Source organism: Propithecus coquereli, unplaced genomic scaffold (genome assembly GCF_000956105.1).
Source record: "Propithecus coquereli isolate 6110/MARCELLA unplaced genomic scaffold, Pcoq_1.0 Scaffold440, whole genome shotgun sequence".
Taxonomy (NCBI): Eukaryota; Metazoa; Chordata; class Mammalia; order Primates; family Indriidae; genus Propithecus; species Propithecus coquereli.
Genome location: NW_012150175.1, coordinates 1,676,296 through 1,697,267, shown reverse-complemented (window position 1 = coordinate 1,697,267; position 20,972 = coordinate 1,676,296). Strand labels below are relative to the sequence as shown.

The following is a 20,972-nucleotide window of genomic DNA, read 5'->3' as shown; positions in this document are numbered from 1 at the left end:
AAAAAAAATGGGCAAGGAGATTCGATAGAGCAGAATGCAGAAATAAAAGAGTCAGAGCAATATTGTTAAAATAAATATTTTGGGAGAACTTTTCTTTAACGCATTGCTATTCTTTCAATCACAACAATAATTCCAATCACACAGCCCCCAGCCCAACATTTGCACTGAGTGATAACCAGGTGGAAGTGTCTCATGGTGGAGCGGTGGGACCCTCCCTGCTCTGTCAGCAGGGTACCAGCGCTTGCGCTTGTGCCGTGGGCATCTGGCCTCTGGCTTTGGTCTCATGGCCCTGCCTTCTGTGTTTTTGCTAAATCACAGTAGGTACCAGAAACAAGTGGGCTTCCTCACATAGTGGGGCTGCCCAGGTTCACCGTGTTTTGGCCAGACTCTGAGTTTAGTCCGGCCTATGTGTGCCCGATACACAGAGGTTTCCCATGAGGAAGGCAGGGTGGTGGCTGGCAGAGGCCCGGGGGCCCCCTCTGGTCTTGCTGCGCACACTCCGCGAGGCTGCCAGGGTCAAGGAGGGATGATCTCCTCCTAGGCAGCATCTCCCCGGCTACCTGAGGACTGGAAGTGTCTGAGCAGCAACTTCGGTTGCTAAGATTGCTGTGTTCACCAGAGCTGGAAGCATTTTCGACTTTAAATAAGTGGATAAGAATAAACACTGCAGGAAACATGAAGCACTTTTAAATGCGAAATTAACTTACTGTCTTCAGTGGTGTAGCTGGTTTTTTCCTGGGGAATAAAAAGAGATTAGCTTTGTTAAATCACAATGACGACGACACAGTAGAGCTGTTTATCATTTTACTCTCAGATTTAAACCAGAATGATGAAAGTGATACGAGTGTGTAGAAGATGATCCTTGGAGAAAGGCGAGGGATGGAAGTGGGATTTAATTATGATCGTTCCAGCCTCGGACAGAGCCCGCTGACAGATGGGGAAGGGGTTAGCTGAGGATAAGCAAGAGCCTAGTTGCCAGGGAGTCAGCGGAACTGAGCTCTTGTTCCAGTTCTGCTACTAATTACTCTGCGACCTCGTGCCTCTTTCTCTTGGCTGTGAGGCAAGCCTGACCTTTAGTTCCCTCACCTGTAAAATGAGGACCAGAATCAGGGTCTTCTCAGTGTGTCTGCCCAGCCCTCCCCTTCCCCAGCAGCACCCTGGGGCTACTTCCCAGGGACAGAGTGGAGACAAGAGGGGGCCAGCAGGTGAGGCTGTAGCCCCAGCCTTCCCACGCCAGCTTCCGTCCTGTGTCCAGGGGGTTACTCTCCATGCAACTTCTCCGTAGGATTTTATTCAAACAGAAAGATCCGAGACCAAAACAAGTCTGGAAACCACTGATTTGCAGTCCTGAAGGTGCTTGTCTGCACTAACATCTCAGTTTGTCTTGGTTCCAATAAAGACTAGAATCTAATATTGCTGATGTTGCTAAGGTTTTATGCTTCTCATCTGTGCTTATCTTAAATTCCTCTCTTGCTCGTTAGCTCGCTTTGTTTTTGGCTGAGAGCTGAAGTATGGGAGAAGAATCCTAACAGTTATGATGGAGTGCCTATATGATGCCTGGCACTGGGTTAGGGTTAGATTTAAATGTTATTTAAACCTTACAGTGACCTTTTAAAATATGATCCCATTTTAGGGATGAGGAAACTGAGGCTCAGAGAGACTAAGTAACTGAGCCAAGAGATAAATGTGCAGAGTTTTGGTTCATAAACCCCTGAAATTAAGGCATTCTTTGGTTTATATAGAGGCAGAACTAAGATTATAGCCATGCAGGCCAGCTTTAGATGTACTTAAATGTGCTTTAAAAATAACCTATTGAGCCAACATAATTTTATGGAGTTGCTGTTTGTAATATTAGCACACTGCAATACCCACATTGCTGTTTACAAAGCCCTTTTACATCCATAAGAAAGAATGGCTCTCGCTTTTTCTTTTTTGAGACAGGGTCTTCCCCTGTCACCCAGGCTGGAGTACAGTGGACTGATCATAGCTCACCGCAGCCTCCAACTCCTGGGCTCAAGTGATCCTTCTGCCTCAGCCTCCTGAGTAGCTGGAACCATTCACACTACTATGCCTGGCTAATTTTTCTCATTTTTTGTAAAGAAAGGGTCTCGCTGTGTTGCCCAGGCTGATCTTGAACTCTTGGCCTCAAGTGGTCCTCCCACTGGGCCTCCCAAATTGCTGGGATTACGGTGTGAGCCACCACGCCTGGCCTGACTCTCACTTTTGAAAGGAGCCTGAGCAGGGTGGCTTTGATAGAGCACCCTGGTGTGTGCTGCAAATGTACATGCATATGCTTGTTTACAGACCATCAACTACCCGAAAGAGAAGCTGAGGAGTAGAAAGTAAAGATGAAACCTGCTAGAAGGTCTCAAAATGACTCAGGTGCTGGAGCTTCTGATAGTCAGGTGCCTTGCGGAACATGGTATGACAATGGACTCAAGATCTGACTAAAACTTCTGGGAGGAAAGACTCCTGGTTTTCAACATCAGCAGTCCCCTCCCCTCCCTGGTCCAGCCCGCAGCCTGCCATGGGGTGAAGGAGAACTTCAGTGAAAGTCAACAGGACAGGGGGGGTCTCACCGCAGCCCCTCAGATCTCACAGAGCCGCTTCCTGCAACAGGCACTCACCTGGCCCTTGGCAGCGGGGATGGTGCAGCGGGTGAAGATGATTTGGTTTCCCAGGCCCCGCTGTTTCGACCTGCACAAACATACACATGAGTCAGTCCCCAAGTCTCGAAACGGGTCACAGTGAGGCTGGCCTTTCTGACAGGCTGAGGAGTACATGCGCATTTGTGTTGCTTTCAGTGAAGCATGTACAGGTAGTCACGTTGAAGTTATGAGGGAAAACCTGTGAGCAAAGGTGATGACATCTTTTTAAAAGTGTTAACATACAAGCTTAGAAGTGGGATGTGGAGTAGGGACTCCACCTTAACATTTCTGAAGGACCTTCTCCTCACCCCCATGGGCAAGCAGAGGCCCCTGATTCTGAGGGCCCAGCGAGAGCCCAACAAGGGTTCCTTCGGGAGGGAGCCAAGAGCTCACATCTGTGCGTACTGCACTATGTGCACAGCAGCGGTGCCTGGGGACAGAGAGGCTCCAAGTGGCCACTCCTGACTCACAGCTACAGACACTGCTCCTTCAAAACCACACTTCAATACAGTCCACACACCTAACTTCACATCTGGGGGATTTTCACTCATTCATCTCCCAGTTCCCACGGCCTTTGCCCAGCACACAGATGGACAGATTAGGACAAGTGGCAGGCTACTGCCCAGAGCTCAGCTCTGAAGTCACAGGGAGACCCAGAGGGCTTTGTCCCCTGCACCCAACGTCCCCTCCCATACCTGAAGGTGGAAGCCAGACAGTCACTGTGAGGGAGGCAGTGAGAGAGGCAGGATGGGTCTTCCTCCCCCACCCCCACTGGGAGAAAGGGCAGGTCGGGGAGGGGAGCCAGAGCCAAGCCAGCCCCTCAGCGTCTCCTGGCTGCCTGCTACCTCCAGTGCAGCTCTAAAGCTCTGACTTACATGATAGCTGACCTGGATGTGATTTTTAAAAACATTTTGGAAAATAGGCTACTTTTGGAATTTTTGCATTTCATGTGACAATCAACTGAAATGTCATCTGGATATGTGGTATGAGTCCAACTGTGTTTAGTTAGCTGGTGTATCCAATTGAATACTTAAGATTGACAGTGTTAAAATACCCTTGGCTACTCATAGATTTCGATGGAAGATTTCAGGGAAGGGGAAAAATATCTTGTCTGAAAAATAAGGAAGTAGAAAGAAGGTCTAAGTCTGAATTTCCTCCCAGGGGTTTTCCCTCTTCTTAAATGCCAAGGGCTCAACTGACTTGGGTATATTATCTTTGTCAGACCTACTGCCTGGCTTTCCCACTAAGCTTCCTTTTCTTTCATATCTCCAAAGAGTCTGTAAATGTCTTCCTTTCTTCCTTTTCCCTCCAAATAAATAATTTCTGGAGATCAGAGGAGGGTACAAGCACTGGCGGAAAGCCTGTAGTCTTGCATCAGAAGACAGAGTTCTAGTTACTTTTCTGACACCAAATTGGCCACTGTGCCTCAGTTTCCTCCTCTGTGAAATAGAGACACCATCACCTAATTTACCAAATTCAGAGTTATTGTGATATGATAGCAGAGTAACTTCATAAAATTTAAAGAATTGGTCATATAGAAAATAATATTGCTGGAAAGGGATTTAAAATATTCGAGGGTTAAAAACGTTAGGCTAAGTGAAAGGAGCAAGATGCAAAAGACTATATATCACATGATTCCATCTACATGAAACGTCTAGCTAAGGCAAATCTATAGCAATAGGAAACAGATCAGTGGTTGCCTGAGGCTGGGGGTGGGAACAGCATTGCTATAAATGAGCATAAGAGATCTTTTGGGGTTGGGTGGGCATGGAAATTTTCTGAAACTGGATTGTGATGGTTACATAATACATTACTATAAATGTGATGGTTTGCAAAAATCATTGAATTGTACAAATAAGATGGGTGAGTTTTATGATATGTAAATTATGACTCATATAGGATCTCCATAAATATGATTATTATTGTCTTTGTTTTATTGTCGTTATTGACCATCACAGTATCTCTAGGTGCCGAGCACTGTGTCGGGTACATACCTTAAATGTGCCATCTCTGAGTCTCAAATAACATCAAGTGGAGCAAACTGAGGCTCTGGACAGATCATGTGGCATGGCTGGGTTTAAGGCTATTTGAGTTTAAAGCCCAGGAAGTCACTTTCCTTTCCAGCCAAGATCTCATAATGTTACTTTGGGGCATAATTTGGCATGCCAAATTCACTTGCTGCTACTTCTGCCTTATGTGGGGAATGATAAGCAAAACAGAGGACCGCTTTTGTGGATGCCCACAGAAGGATGGAGAATGATCCTCTTGCTGCTCTGAGGCTGAAGCCAGACCCAGGGGCATGGCTGGGTAGGGGAAGACAACCCCAGCAGGGGCACACCTGGTACCCTCCTCACTGCCAGGATCCTTGCTTTCTGGAAAAGATGAATTCTTGGTTGGAATACTCCCGTGGAGAAAATGGGAATGCAACAGAGGGACACATGCCCAAAAGCATAAAGTAAACAAGAAAAATCAGCTTCATTTTAATTGCACTGAGCAAGAAACTTGGTAATGTTTGGTTTAACAGTGCGGGCCTTGTGCTAGCTGGTGTTTATCAAAATTTCTCAACTTGGAAAACAATTTACCCTTAGTTTTTCCTCCTCCCACACATATTTTATGCATCACCCTCTTTTCAGTTCCACGTATAATGTATTGCTAAGTTTCATTATTCATATTCTCCGTGTCGGCATTGTAAGCCCTTGGGATTCAACTCTCTTTAAGCTGTCACAGAAACTCTACATCATTAGTGTCTGCTGCATCCCTTACTCTCAGGCACTGCACACACTCCTCCAAGCAAAGAGATCTCAGTCCACAACTCCAGAACCAATTTCGCCGAAATCCAGCTAGCATATTTATAGAGAATCGTACATTTCAAAGTCTCTTCCCTTTTTTTTATGAAATAAGGAAAAACAATACTTTAAAAAATGATATTTACTTAAGGAAGCTCAGAAATACACACCCTATTTACCTTCTGACAAAGGCTACCAATCAGCCAGAGATTGCACCATCCTCTTCAAATTCTCATTTAGAGAGAAATCACAATGGGGTTGAATTTTTCCATTTGTTTAGACCAGAGATTCTCAGCTGGGGATGACTTGCTCGCCCACCCAGGGACATTTGGCCATGTCTGGAGATATTTTTGCACATCACAATCGGGAAGATGCTACTGGCATCTAGCAGGGAGAGAGAGGCAGGGAAGCTGCCAAACATCCTGCAATGCACAGGACAGCTCCCACGGGAAAGAATTATCTGGCCCCGAGTGTTAACACTGCCAAGGTCGCAAAGTCCCGGTGTAGAATAAAACTTTACGACAAAAGGAAGAAACAAAATTGTTCCCCAAGAGTGTTTGCCAGAATGGTCATGGATCGGTGCAGGTTAAAACAAGGGATTCTGTGTGGGAACAATAACGAAGAGCTACCGTTTTATGAGTGATTCATCCACATTTACTCATTTCATGTGCACATTACCCCAGGCATAAGTGCCATTTCTCCCAGTTTTCAGGGGAAGAACCTCAGAAACAGAGGGACACTTGCTCAAAGCCGGCATCCAGCAAGTGTCGGAGCCAGGACACTCCTCTAGCTTTGGAGTTTGGGCTAAGTCCCTGCCACCGGCTTCTCTGTATGAAACACAAAGGGGAGGGCAGAGGCTGCCATTGCACTGATTTTACCAGGTCATCCTTGACAAGTACCTTATTGGCTACCAAAGAGCTAAGAGCAACACTGACCAGAGGCAATTGATGTGGTGTGACACTTTGACAGGAACACCAACCAGCAACCTCGGCACTGTTGTGATGCCCATCAGGAGACTATTTGAAGGAGAATGGATGGTTATTCAAAGACACAGGCAAGTAGTCTGATCATTCCCTTTATAAAATTCATTCTGAAAATTCTGCCGTTTGCACACTCAGAAACTCACTGACTGTTCAGGTTTGCGCCTCCCAAATGATTTCACTTCCTCCTCCTTCCTGTAGTTCCTCCCACCTATATCCAACGATCGTATAAGCAGGATGCTTTTTGCTTGTTTGGATTTGGTTTCTTCATCTGATGCCTATAGTATTAAAATATAGCTCCATGAGGTTAATGACAAGCTAATAAGCCAGATTCTGAGCTAAGCCCTGGCTGTGAGCAAAACATGGAGCTGAGGGGCTCACAGGAAAGACAGAAATCTGGGAGGTGGGGAGAAGTCGAGGCTAAAGGGCATGTGCAGGGCACTGCAGGAGTGCACGCCATGGGGATCTAGCCCAGTGTGGGGCCAGGCGATGCCCCCTGAGCAAGTGACATTGAAGGCAAGGTCTTCAAGGAGCTCACAATGTCCTGGGGGAAATGAGACAGAGACACAAAGTAATCAGGGAAGAGGTACCAGCTGCATGTAAGTGGGAAGAGCTCTCTGAGGGCTACAGAAACCAGGAGAAGCTTCCTGGAGGTGGAGGCCTCAAGTTGGGCCTTGAAGAATTAAAATATAGCTATACTAGGTTAATAACAAGCCAATGAGTAATACATCCAATGGCTAATGCCCTCATGATGATTCTTTAAATACAACCAATGTTGGGGATTTGCTCACCCTCTCCACCAACAACCCACCCATAATCTCAGCACCTCCTCTGACCAGGTCATCTGTGCTCATCTCTGGAAGGGGGTGGGGGAAGAGTGGGGGAGAAATGGGGAGGGAGAGAGAATAACAGAATGCACATGGGAATGCTAAAGAGGAAGCTCCTACACCCCTCTGTGCTGTTCATGGGGTGGGGTGTGGGCATTTGGCTCAGCCTTAGGGGTTGCCAAAGCCTATAGGAGGCAACTGGGAACCATGGGCTTCATGGTTTGGGTAGGGGAAACGTGAGAACTAGCTTTGTAGTGGGATGAAACTGGCAACACCTGGAGGAGTTTGGCTGCTTAGTCTTCCTTGCTGAGGAGAGAGCTGAGAGGCAGGGATGTGGCTAGTGGACTGCAGGCAAGAAGGTGTTGGGCTATTGCGTGACGAAAGCCTGGACTAGGTTGGTGGCAGCTAAAGTGGAAGAACAAATTCGGAAGGCTTTGGAGAGAACACAGGTGCTCTGAGGCATGTAGCTGGAGGCTGGCGCCAGTACGAAGAGGAATAAAGGCAGGAGGCGGGGAGGGAGCGGGTGAGCTTGAGGCAATGGGAATGCTGGGGTGTTCAGAAGGGAAATCAGGTCAAGGTGGACACCAGAGATCACCAGTGTAGACATGAGAAGCGAAGCCAGAATAATGGATGAACCCTAAAGACACGAACAATAAAACTCTCTCCTGAGCACTTAGCGTGTGCCAGGCACTGCGGGAACACTTTCTCATCTGCAATTTCAGAATCCTCCTGTCACGGGGCCGGGACTATTATCTCCATTTATGGATGAGAAAATCTGATGCTTGGAGAGGTGAAGTACGAGCCCAGCGTGGAACAGATGGTAACTGCAAATGCTGGGATTCCAACCCACATCTGTCTGCCTCAAAACCCAAGCTTGCAACCACCATGATGTCCTGACAGAAGAGCTGAGGGCTGGCGGCTGAGCCCTCGGGACATCCTCAGCCAGGGGAGAGGACACAGAGAAGCCGGCAAGGTGCCCGGTGAGGTAGGATGAAAACCAGACTTGTCTAACAGAGGCCAATGGGCCTGGGGGGAGGGTCCCTTCAACACAGGTGCCGCCAGGCAAGGATGAGGATAGGCCTTCTGTTCCCATTCATTAACAAATTCGGAAATACAAGTGATTATTTCTTCATATTTTATCTGAGTTATTTATCTTATTTGAAATAGACTTAAAACCAATCCAAATCACACATATACTTTACCTGAAACTGTTCCTGGAGGAGAGGCTGGCTTTGAGGAGTTATTTGGCTTGATTGATCTATTCACCACGGGAGCTAAAACACACAAATACATATATATGTGTGTGCATGTGTGTATAATGGTTACAAATACATTCCACGAGGGACATTCACACTTAGGGGAAAATGATGACCAGATTGGAGAATTTGCAAAGAATGGGAGATACTTTTATTAAATTCACAAACCAATTAAAGAAGCCTTCCCAGGAGAAACATCTTTAGAATGAAAATATTAATGGTTAAAAAATGATCAAATTATTTTATGATAGAGATTTTGTTAAAGTGAATACTGGTTTGGAATTTCATTTGCCAAACTGGAGGTCTAGGAGAAGAGAGTATTTTTTGTTTGTTTGTTTTTCTTTCTATCAGAAGATTATTGAACCCAATAGTGGAGCAGCCAAACTAATAGTCCCACCTCTCCTGCCACATGCAATACACACAATAGCTCTTGGATTTCATGGGTTCGGAGGGAGGGACAAGGAGGGAATATGTGTTTGTTGTTTCATGGTAATGGGTGGCTTGAGTCTTGAAGCTGTTGGTGATATTTAGGGAGTAGAGGAGAGGGTTGCTACAAGACAGCAGAGTAAAAACTGAGTACTGCTACTTTGGAGTTGAGTGTTATTAGATGAGTAATGTCACTTGAAGAGGCATCACCTGTATGGGATTTTTATCGTCCACAGGTGCTGTTCTGTGCCTGATCTGAGTGTATGTGGCACTGGTTTTTTAAATAATTCATTTGTATTATCGTTTGTTATCCCATGAAAGGCTTACAAAAAAGAATGTTTCTCATAGGCCTGAGATACCACTGAATATAAAGAACCAGGATGCAGAGCTTATTTTACTCTTTCACTTTTTCTGCAGAAATTGTTCCCGGTGTGATATTTACAAGGCCAACATCGTGGCTTGTGGTTTTATCAGGAATCCATTCTAAGTGAGGGTAGCTGAAGATAACAACCCAGGTGCTTTCATGATTTGAGGTGGGAGGATTAAATCATGGAGGAGGGAGGAAGGGGAGGCAGGCTATGAAACACAGATGGTCGCTCACCGATGCTCTCTGCCCCACCAGCCAAAGAAGCACATGCTGTAGCCATGGAGGAGAGAGCGGTGCCTGGGCACTGTCGTTTTTGAGCCCCTATTCAGTGCTTACTACTGAATAGTCCTGTATGTCCCCATCAACTACTAGAAGTTTTCAAGTTCTTAAAACTACAAACTTTTGGCCAGGTGCGGTGGCTCATGTTCATAATCCTAGCACTTTGGGAGGCTGAGGCAGGAGGATTGCTTGAGCCCAGAAGTTTGAGGTTGCAGTGAGTTGGGATGATGCCACTGCACTCTAGCCTGGGCAACAGGGCAAGACCCTGTCTCAATACAAAATGAAACAACAAAGTCTACAAACTCTTACCTTTTTCAGATGGGGGTGAACTGCCTTCTGTAGGATGAATATAGTTTTCGTCGTTATCTTCCACAGGAACCACATAATCAGCCTAACAGAAATGTAGAAATGAATGAAGAGAATGCTCTACATTCATGGTTGATTGTATGGGAGGGAGGGATGTTTTTTTAAAAAGCTTTTTTGAGATATAATTCACATACCATTAAATTTTACTATGTAAAATATACAATTTGGTGTTTTTAAAATATATTCCCAGAGTTGTGCAACCACTGCCACAATTCAATTTAGAATATTTTTATCATTCTAAAAAGGAACCTTGCACCCATTAGTCATTTTCCATCCACCCCTTCCCCTGACTTAGTCAACCATGAACCTACTTTCTGTCTCTACAGATTTGCCCATCCTGGACATCGTATATAAATGAAATCATACAATCTGCAGTCTTTTGTGATTTCTTTCACTTAGCATAATATTTTCAAGGTTCTTCCATGTTGGAATATGTATCATGACTCCATTCTTTTTTGTGGCCAAATAATATTCCATTTTGTATGAATATACCACATTTTGTTTATCCCTTCATCAATTGATGGTCATTTGGGTTTCTTCACTTTTTTGGCTGTTATGAATAAGGCTACTATGACCATTCAAGTTTTTACGTAGACACACATTTCTCTTGGGAATATACCTAGGGGTGAAATTTTTGGGTCATATGGTAGCTCTATATCTAACAGTTTGAAGAACTGCCAAACTGTTTTCCAAAGTGGCTGCACCCTTTTTCATTCCCACCAGCAATGTATGAAGGTTCCAGTTTCTCCACATATTCACTGATATTTGTTACTGTCTGCCTTTTTTATTATAGCCATCCTCAGGGGTGTGAAGTAGTATCTCATTATAGATTTGATTTGCATTTCCCTGATGATTAATGATGTTGAGCATCTTTTCATGGGCTTATTGGCCATTTATATATATTCTTTGGAGAAATGTCTATTCAAATCTCTGCCCATTTTTTTTCTTTTTTTATCCTCTGTTCTCTATGTCTCAATCTGCCCATTTTTAATTGAGTTGTTTATCTTTTTTATTGTTATAAGAGTTCTTTATATGTTCTAGATATAAGCCCCTTGTCAGATACATGATTTGCAAAAATTTTCTCCCATTCTGTAGATTGTCTTTTTACTTCCTTCATGATATCATCTGCAGCATGAAAGTTTTTAAATTTTGAAGTGTTCTTTATTTTTTATTGTATTACTTGTGCTTTTGGTGTCGTATCTAAGAACCTATTGCCTAACCCAAGGCCATAAAGATTATATTTTCTTCTAAGAGTTTTATAGTTTTAGCTCTAACATTTAAGTTCTATGATCCATTTTTAGTTAATTTTTGTGTATGGTCTGAGATAGGGGTCCAATTTCATTCTTTTGCACATGGATATGTAGTTTTCCCAGCACCATTTGCTTTTTTAAAAAACTATTCTTTCTCCATTGAATTGTCTTGGCATCTTTGTCAATAATAAATTGACTATAAATAAGGGAAGGGAGTGATTTTATATTGATAAGATACAAATGGGATAACCAGATCTCAAAAGTGGTTTTTATAACCTTCTCTGGTGGGTAGCCAAGTAGGGTATTAGGAGAAACAAAAAATACTTATTTCCAGGCTCTCTTCTAAGTACTTTACATGCATTATCTCACTTAATTCTTCTAACAACCCAATAAGGTAGGCACCTCCATCAGATCCATTTTGAGATGAAGAAACTGAGGCACAGAGAAATTAAGTAGCCAGCTCAAGGTCTCATAGTTAAAAAGTGGTAGATCCAGGATTTGAACACAGGCTGTTCAAGAATTAAGCACCCATACTCTTATCCACTGCATTCTGGTGCCTCCCATCCTTCCCCTCCTCTTTCTGTCTTATCTACCTCTCTTCATTTAATTGCTGCTTCTCTTCTCTTTCTTCACCTCCAAACCTGGGAAGGGGCACAGTTGATTCTACTCATACATCTCAATTCTGCAGTCATATTTAGAGACGATCTGGCTGAAGGAGGTGAGGCTTTGGAATCAGACAGACCTGTGAGGAAATCCTTGCCTGATTCTTTTCTAGTTGTATTACCAGGTGAGGGGAGTAAATTGCTGCATCATCAGAAGTCTTCCTGGTCTCTGCCAATCAGAGGTGAGCACCTGCTCCTCTGTGGCACAGGGAGCCTGGTCCTCACCTCTGTTATGTTGCTGGCCTCATGGTGTCAGACTGTGAACTCCTGAAGGACAGGGCCGCCTCCTTGTCTGTATTTGTGATCCCAGTGCCTGGGCAGTCAAGCCTCATGGAATTGGATAGAAATTTACTAACCCAATAGCCAAGGCAGAGATGAGGCTGACTACAAGACCCTTTTGGTTCCATGGGTCCAGCTCTCTGGATTAGCTAGTAGCCAGAGTGACACATCAAAGCCCAGCTTCTCTTCTGGGGGCTGGTTCCTGTGAAAGGAGGGGCTGAGCCCCAGGAGGAGTACCCAGCTTCTCAAAGCCTAGTCCACAGACTCAAGTATGTTGTATCTGAACACAGACCCTTGGCTTAGCCTGTACCTCGATATTTTGCCTATAACCAGTAGAGCAGAGCTAAACATTTTTATTTATGCTTGTACTTGACTTCTTTTCCCATCTAATGGTTCAGCTACATCTTAACATTGGCTTCTGGTTCTTGTTTTATTTTTTGTTGTTGTTGTTTGTTTCTAAACCTCTTTCTTTTCTTGACTCTGAATCTGCCCATTCCAGAATGCAGCCTCCCCCACACTGCTTTTCCCACTGGTGCAGGCCAGCCTGAGCCACGTCCACCAGGCTGCTATTAGCAAACTCTGCCTCGCCTCACTGGGGTCCACTCTCAGTTATTTGCAGAAATGGAGAGCCCCACATAACCACAGTATGCATTTGCATTCTGTGTCTGAATTTATGTCTTCATATGGATTCCAATGCTGAAAGAATTTACAGTGAAACCCTAACAGCTGATCTCCCCATCCTGTCCCCTGCTCAGCTTCTTACTGCCACCCTATTCCCATCCTGGAAGGACAGCATCACCGCTCAGACCGACAGACAGACTGAGGCTGATGAACCACACTTCCCCCTGCCCCAAGTCTGCTGACTTTCTGACTTACACTGGGGTCATAAACTAAAATGCGTACAAGGGCAGGCAGGTGACTGGGATCCTGTAGGAAGCCGATGATGCAACACAAAGGCCAGTCCCAGGATGAGGAACATGCCAGATGAGTCCTACGCAGGGTGAGGATGTGTGCGCGCATAATGTGGGCGGGGGGCACTGTGGCAAATGGGACCAAGGATTCACGGCCGAGCTAGAAGGGCCACGGGGCTCAGTGGCTTTGAGGCCACAGCTGGCCCAGTGTTGCCAGGTCAGTTTTCAGAAGAAACTAGAAAACTGGACTTTATAAAGAATTTAGAATATGGTAGAAAGGAATCCAACATACATTAAGCCCCTTGTGTGTCAAACACTGTATCTAGTGCTATATATATGTTCTCTTACTAATTTCTCAAAATAACTGGAAGAGGTATAAAACAGACTCAGAGAAGTTGTCTGGCTTGCCCAAAGTCACACAGCTAGAAGGGTCAAAGTAGGAACTTGGGCCGGATGCTGCCTATGCTGCCTCTATTTTGATGTAAAATTTCTTCTCCATCTCCTGCTGGGCTACAAATTGCATTAAGGTGGAATGAAGGTCACTGCACAACATGTAGGAAAGCCACAGGTTTTATCATCTACAGGCATTTAGCAACAAGTTATTTCGTAGAGAAGCTGCAATAAGATTATGCCTGGTTATGGTTGGGAGTTGTCTTTAATGCTGTTTTGTTTCTTAGACTGTTACCCTTGGAGTTCCTAATGGTTATGCTTGTGGGCTGGTCTTTCTTCCTAATATGCAAATACCTCTGGCAGCCACGACATGAGAGGCTTTTCAGTCATTACTACCACAGTTTGAATGGGTTCACCTGCTCATTTGCAAAGGCACGCAATTCCACAGGGAATAAAACTAGGTATAAAACAAAACTAGGTATAATTAAACTAGAATAAAACAGGGGAAATGGATGAGATTAACCAGCAGTTGGGTCCCAGGCAACCTGGGAAGGTGGGTCTCTGGATCCCTGGGGGACAGGGAAAGGGAGAGGGAAGCAAGAGCTCCCCTCCAGGATGTGCAGGGTCTCCCTACAGACTGGCCGTCTTCCTTTCACGTCCCACGTCGCCCTCTGCATCTGAGCAGAGTGGAGGAGAACAGAGAAAAGAAGGTGGAGGAAAGACAGGGAGGGGCACAGGGCAGGGCAGGGAGAATGAAGACAAGGGAAAGAAGATTTTATGCAGGAGAGAGAAGAGTCACCAGAAGCTCAGGGGAAGAGACGAGGGGATAATGTGAGGTACAGAGTCAGCATTAGCAGTATACCATACACCTCTACTGAATTCAGGTGCTTAAAATGAGGTCACACATGCCATTTTTAGGGAAAATAAAGTCCTTTCAGGGTAACAGTGGAGAGCTGGAGGGGAGCAGTTGAGGAGCGGGGCATGGAAGAAGAAAGACTGGCCATCGGCCAGACTGTCCTGGCCGCTGCCCCGTGCCCGCTCTGTGTCCTGGGAAGCCTTCGAGACAGATTTACGTTACCTCATCCTCAGGGAGGCCTTTGGGTTTGGGTGGGACTTGAGGTTTCTGCAGAGCAGTCGGGGCCGGCAGGGTGGAGATGAGCCTTGCTTTGGCTGAAGGCCAGCTGGGCTTGCTGGGAAGCGTCTTGCTGAAGGGTGGAGACTGTCTCTGGCTTGATCGATTGTCTTGAAAGAAACAAACAAAAAAACACAACACAAGAGAGGCTCTGCATTATTCCCTGGGTGGAAGCCATGGAGATCTAGAAAGCATAGAACCATGGGCATCTACGTAGACACAAATGATCAATCAGGGCATTCTTTAAAAGAGTAAAGTGAAATGTTATGCAAAAATTTTAACTGCTCAGAAGAATGTCCTCATCAGAAGCATCCTCCCAAAGGAACTTGTATCGCCTACGCCATAGGATGGAGGGCTTAGGCAACATCGAGTCTACCCAGCGAGTCTGTGACCCGAGCAGAGATTCGAACTGATGCATTTTAGGAAAATCTTAGCATAGGCATAACCTGGTGTATTCCCCATCCTGGGACTGGCCTTTGTATTGCGTCACTGGCTTCCTGCTGCTTCCTCCTGTGACAGCCCATGCTTGCCTGGTGCAGCTGCCCCTGCCTGCCAGGCCCAGACTCCACTCTCTCCTGCGGTGCCTGCTGCTGCCCTTGGCCCTCAAGTCTTCCTCGTTGAAGGTGTGTGGTTAACTTCACAGTTGCCGCCTCCATGGAAGCTCTTTCTCTTTCTCTTGGTGTAGCTGTGCGCAGACACTAGGGCATCCATCGTGCTGTGCCTATAACTCTGTCAGGGTCATTTACAGCTCTTGGAGTTTACTTAGATTTTCTAATGTAATATTTAGCCCATCAGAAGCAGCAAAATGTAGAAGACAGGCTTTAAAGAGTGTGCCCTGAACGAGCTGCTTAACCACCCTGAATTTCGTTGTCCTGGTCTGTAAAATGGCACAGCCCCTTCCTCCCCAGGGCTGTTGCAGTGATTGAACAAGGTTGTTTGCCGAGTACGGCGGGCAGCGTGTGGAGCAGAGTCGGGAAGACCAGGCTGCAGAGGCTGAGGGGCCGGTTGGCATCCCCGCTCCGCCCCGGAGAACCTGGGCTCGGTCAGCTCACCCTTTGAACCTCTCTTCCCTCTGCTGTCAGGTGGGGGTGAGTCCTTCCTTCATGGGATTATTGAGAAGGTTAAGTAGGCCACCAGGCTAAACTGTAAGCTGCAAAAAGTCTGGGAGCCTGTCCATCTGGCTCGTGGCTGAATGCTTAGTGCTATGCTAGTTCTGGCACCTAGTAGGTGCTCAACAGATTAACTGTGGAATGAAGCAAAGAGCACCACCTGGTGCCGTGTCAGGAAGCAGCTAATGACAGTGGCCTTTACGTGCAGGAAGGCTCTATACAAACACTAGCATTGCTGTGACCGTCATGGACGTACTTGCTCTCTGAGCCTTTAGGGCGCCCAAACACCTGCCAAGACGGGAACACAGACTTCTTGACTGACGTTAAAACGCACACTCAGCCCTCAAGGTCAGACCCAAGCTGTGTCCACTCAACCTATGCGGCTAATTCCAGGCTTAGAGTGTCTCACGTAAAAACCCACAGTCTAGACTCAGGGGCTGTCTGCAGGAGTTGAGGGGAGGAGGGGTGGACACTGGAGTCCTTGAAGGTCATTGTAGTTCTGTATGAACTTCTTAAAAGAAATTGCAGAACCGTGAGTTTAGGGAGCCCTAAGAGAAGTGGGGACCAATCTCAGGGGTGATTTCCCATGGGTCTGTAGAAGGTGGGGGCAACCATTAGGGTGTGCTCATTCAATTGATTGATTTTTGCCTGTGTTCAGTGTTCCCGATCTAGGAAAGATTCCTTTCCCCCTGGAGTGGGAAAGCTCTACAGCTTGGGCTCCGTTACCTGTAAGTGCCCAGATCACCTGCTTGGAGGTGGCGAAAGCGGGAGGTGGGGCACCCAGGTCTGGGGGTGGACTCACCTACGTACTCGCCCCTGGCGAAGGGCAGGGCTGGGTGGACCGTCCTGGTCTCCTGCTCGGTGGGAGGCGGCTCGTAGCTGTCGTCGGCGTTCTCCTCGGCGGGCATCACGTACATCTCCGAGTCCGAGTGCTCATCTGGATTTTCATAGTCGCTGTCCTGCCAATGCAGACACCATGCTCGGCCCCCCTGCCTGTGCCGCCCGGTGGCCAGGACAACTCCTGCCTTAGGCTGTCGCAGCTGTTCCCCCAATGCAGTGACGGGGAAGCCAAGGCTCGGAGGGGTTAACTTCACAAGGTGAGGCAGCTAGTGAGAGGCAAAGCTGGGGTTTGACGTCTGCCTTCGAAGTTTACCCCCTCGACCACTGTGCTGTCCTGGGGAACATGGGGACTACTGAACCCTGAGGGGGCTGACACTCTGTTGACAAAAATAACAGCAGGAGTTAATAAAACACATTTTTGAGATAGAAAAAGGACCCAATAAAATAGAATAACCGGTAGGTTTTGTATACCATGAATGCCGATGGTTGAGGCGAGAGTGGGTTTACTGTGGACGGGGGAGGGGGTGCACCCAGGATACCGCGATGTCTTGAGGGGGTGAGTTGCTTTTTAAAAGCAGAATTGGTAAGCTGCAGGGTCTGGGCTCCAGGTGAACTCACTCAATTCTCTTTATTTTTTTTAAATAAAAGTTTTATTTAAATCCATATTGAAAATACATTAACATGGCCTGAAGTCCAAATAGCTCAGAAGGATGTAAGGTAAGGTCTCCTTCCCAGCCTCAGAGGCAAACAGAGTTACTAACTTGCTGTGCGTGTTTTCCAGAGATAGTTTATGTGTACACTGTGTATACACGATGTGGACACGTGATGTATGTCCCAGGACAATGCCTCCACTGCCCCCACAAACTGCCACCCTGCCAGGTCCATACATGACTTTCCAATGAATGGAGGAGGCACCTGCTTTTTGGCCTGTCTCCTTTTGCGTGCAATTTTATAGCAGGATTTTATCAAACAGGCCTGGGGGCTGTAGGAACAAGCCTGGATTTCAACCTGTGTGCAGTGGGGATCCACTGAAGTGAAAATAATATCGAGTGGATGTTTACTCAATCCTTATGACAGCCGATATCTTAATTTTGGTTGTTTGACTTTGTCATTCCCTCCTCTCCAGGCTGATTCTATTTGTGTTTTCTAAGTCCCCACTGTGTGCTCTTTTAATCCAGCCAGAGATTTCCTCTCTTTCCTCTGGACGTGGACCAACCAGCTTCTTTCCTTAGCTTTAGAGGAGGGTGCGTGCGTGCGTGGGTACGTGCGTGTGTGTGTGTGTGTGTGTGTGTGTGTGTGTATAGGTGTACGTACAGCCAGCAGGGGGCGCGGCTGCAGCGCTTCTGGGGGATCAGCCGCTGCCGGGCCCTGGGAGGAGCTCCATGCTGAGTGATTGGCAGAGAAGTCACCCCTTCCCCTCACTTTTCTTTTCTTTTTCTGCCGTTGGAAAAGGAGGAACTCCTGTTTCCTACGACTGTCTGTAAACTCCAGGAAGTGTATACAGCCTGGAGCTGGACACTAGACTGGAGGTCTGAGTCCTAGGTTCTCATTCCACAGGCCCCTGAGTCACTGAGTGAGGGCAGGCGAGTCTTTTTCATTCTCTTGGCCTCAGTTTCCTTATCTGTGAAATGGGTGTGTGCTTGTGTGGAAGCCTTCTTGGATCCCTTCCAGATATAAAACTCACAGATTGGAACAGGCTAGCAGTCTGGATGAAATTGATACAAGTGAAGAATAATTATTGTTAAGAGAAGTTTTTAGGAGGTCTTGTCTGTACGAGACAGCCCAAAAGAGAAGTGGGTAGAGGGGCCCTACAGACTGCAGAGACACTCTGAAGAGGTTATCTCTGATCCACCCGCCAATGTCGTCATGGCCAGGTCTCTCACTCTCTCTCACTCTGTGGCCCCAGAGCTCTGCTAATGTTCTCTTGGTCACAGCAAGCACCTTGGTGTTAAAGAGCCTGGTTCTGATATCTGAGGGCCCGGGTTTGAATTTTGGAACTGCAAGTTACTTAAACTTCCCATGCCTTGGTCCTGGAGGCCCCCGATGTGCCAGGCATGGACTCTTTAGTTGTTGGTTTGTTTAGGGCTCCTGGCCAGGAGTGAGGGGGTACTGGGGAGTTGAGGACAGAGGCATTTGCCAACTGATACAGCAACAGTGAAACATTTAACGTCTGTTTTGGCCGTGCTGGTGAGCGTGCTGAACACCAGCCCTGAGAATGGGGATGAGGATGCCTGCTCTGGAGGGCTTTGGTGAGGACTAAATGGGGCCGTGCGTATGCTCTTAGCCTGGCATGTGGCGAGAGCTGGGCAAGTCGGCCGGTGTGAGGCTACTGGGGCCTTGTCTGTGGGTGGCCTTCCCAGGCCTGCCCTCTCCTCCCCTCTGTGATGTGTAGCTGACCATCAGCGTGTACTTCAGAAATACGTCCTTAAAAAGCCTCCCGTGGGGCCCTGGTGTCCTCCTGGTTTCAGGAGCAAGTACTTACAAAGTCATCTGACCAGTGCTCCTCTTCGTCCGCGGGGCTCTCTGAAATGGCATGTGGGAGACAGAATGTCTGAGCGTGAATCTCAGCTGGCCAGCTGCAGTCTGCCCACAAACAGCCCACACCCGCCTTCCCTTCCAGTACGTTCATTTGCTTTCAACTCCTTTTTTTAAAAAATTAACTTTCAAAATGTAAAGAGAAGTCCTATTGGGCAGAGCAGGGGTGCATCTGACCTTGTCTGTCTTTGTTTAGGGACATTTCTGGGTCCCCCAGTAGGGACCTGCAATTTGTACTGTGTGGTTTCTAAGGACTTCTTTATTTATTTTTATCGATACATAATAGCTGTACATATTTTTGTGGTACGGGTGATAATTTGATACATTCATATAATCAAATCAGGGTAACTGGGATATCCATCACTTTAAATATTTATCTTTTCTAAGGACTTCTTTGAATCAATCTGTGGATGATGTAGCAGGAAGAGCACTGAACAGGGAGTCAGGTAGACCTGAAGTCTCATCTGGCTCTGTTCCCAACTAGTCGGAGAATGTGGGCAAGACCCCTAACATCTCTGTCTTGGTTTCCAGATCTATAAAATGAGGGGATAACTTCTGTGATTCTCTTTGTCTCTAACTTTCACTTTTTTGTTGTTGTTAAAAAAAAAAAATGTATCCAGTGCTTTAGTATGTGCCAGGCAATATTATCAGAGCTTTGCCCTCATTTGGCCCTCTCAGAAACCTTGTGAGGAAACTGAGGCCTAGAGCAGGTAAGTCAAGTGCCCAAGGCCAGGTATTAAACAGCAGAGCTGGGAGTGGAACCCTACAGGTTCGCTTCCAAGCTCATGCGCTGAGCCCCAACACTGTGTTGCCTCCTGTCTTTGAGCTCCAGGGAGACAACTCAAGCTGTCCCAGGCTCTGCAGGGAACATAAAAATGCATATGACAGGTCATGGCCCTGAAGTAGCTTATGAGTTTGAAGAATAAACTAGGTCTGAATTATGACAGCCAAGGGGAATATCTGACCCCTTTTCCTCCAAAACGCAGTTAGAGTATGAGAAACTTAGTGTCTAGCCCCTCATATAAACTGATCTTAGAGGCTGAATGGGAATCTCGCTGCCCTGTGGGAAACCAACCAGACAGAGGCCCACGTGGCAGAGTGGCTCCAACGACTGCACCGTGGAGGGCCCCAGCTCCCACCACGCTGAGCAGACGCTGCTGCAGAGGGCCCCGTGGATGGTTCCTGAGTTCCCCAGAACAGCAACAGAAACTTTTTCATTTTTTGTCATTTCTACCCCCTACCAGAGCAGACTCCTGACTCTAGAGAGCCACACAGGTGGGTTCCACAGAGGCACCAGTGCAGGAATTGCAGGGGTGATGTGGGGTCAGGGAGGAGGCCTTTGGATCAGAGTGGCCACATTTTTAGCAACAGCATTAGCAGCCTTTCTTGGGAGAAGCATGACAGGCGCTAAGAAGGAGCCTCACTCTCCTAGCCAAATAAGGGCCAAACTTTGACATAAAGAGAAAATAATTCTTAATAAATTATTGTTTGGGTTGACTGATGCCAAATTAGAGCGTATTGCGATCATGGAGATTTGTCAAGAAATTCCAGAAGAATGAGTGAATGAATCCTTTTCCGATATGGTTACCTGGCACAGCGGGGAATACGTTTCTAACGCTTTAAGTTTGGAGACAGTTAAAGATCAACACTTAACAGGATATAAAATCAATACACACAAATCAGAGGCTTTCATATACGCCAACAGCAGTCATACCGAGAATCAAATCAAAGACTCAATTCCCTTCACAATAGCAACTAAGAAAATAAAGTATCTAGGAATATATTTAACCAAGGAGGTAAAAGACCTCTACAGGGAGAACTATGAAACATTGAGGAAGGAAATAGCCGAGGACGTAAACAGGTGGAAAACCATACCATGCTCGTGGGTCGGCAGAATCAACATCGTCAAGATGTCTATACTACCCAAAG

At 46.5% G+C, this 20,972-nt stretch overlaps 1 protein-coding gene across 1 annotated transcript in view; it reads right to left on the bottom strand.

Moving 5' to 3' along the window:
* The window catches only part of BLNK (B-cell linker), a 96,612-nt gene that overhangs the window by 21,167 nt on the left and 54,473 nt on the right, over nucleotides 1–20,972 (bottom strand). Inside the window, exons 4-11 of the mRNA XM_012654453.1 lie at nucleotides 18,991–19,031; nucleotides 16,471–16,627; nucleotides 14,506–14,669; nucleotides 9,879–9,960; nucleotides 8,444–8,515; nucleotides 2,628–2,697; nucleotides 708–735; nucleotides 236–269 (exon numbers count right to left, since the gene is read on the bottom strand). Of these exons, the coding sequence (XP_012509907.1) occupies nucleotides 236–269; nucleotides 708–735; nucleotides 2,628–2,697; nucleotides 8,444–8,515; nucleotides 9,879–9,960; nucleotides 14,506–14,669; nucleotides 16,471–16,627; nucleotides 18,991–19,031 (648 nt within the window). The remainder of the gene's footprint in view (nucleotides 1–235; nucleotides 270–707; nucleotides 736–2,627; nucleotides 2,698–8,443; nucleotides 8,516–9,878; nucleotides 9,961–14,505; nucleotides 14,670–16,470; nucleotides 16,628–18,990; nucleotides 19,032–20,972) is intronic.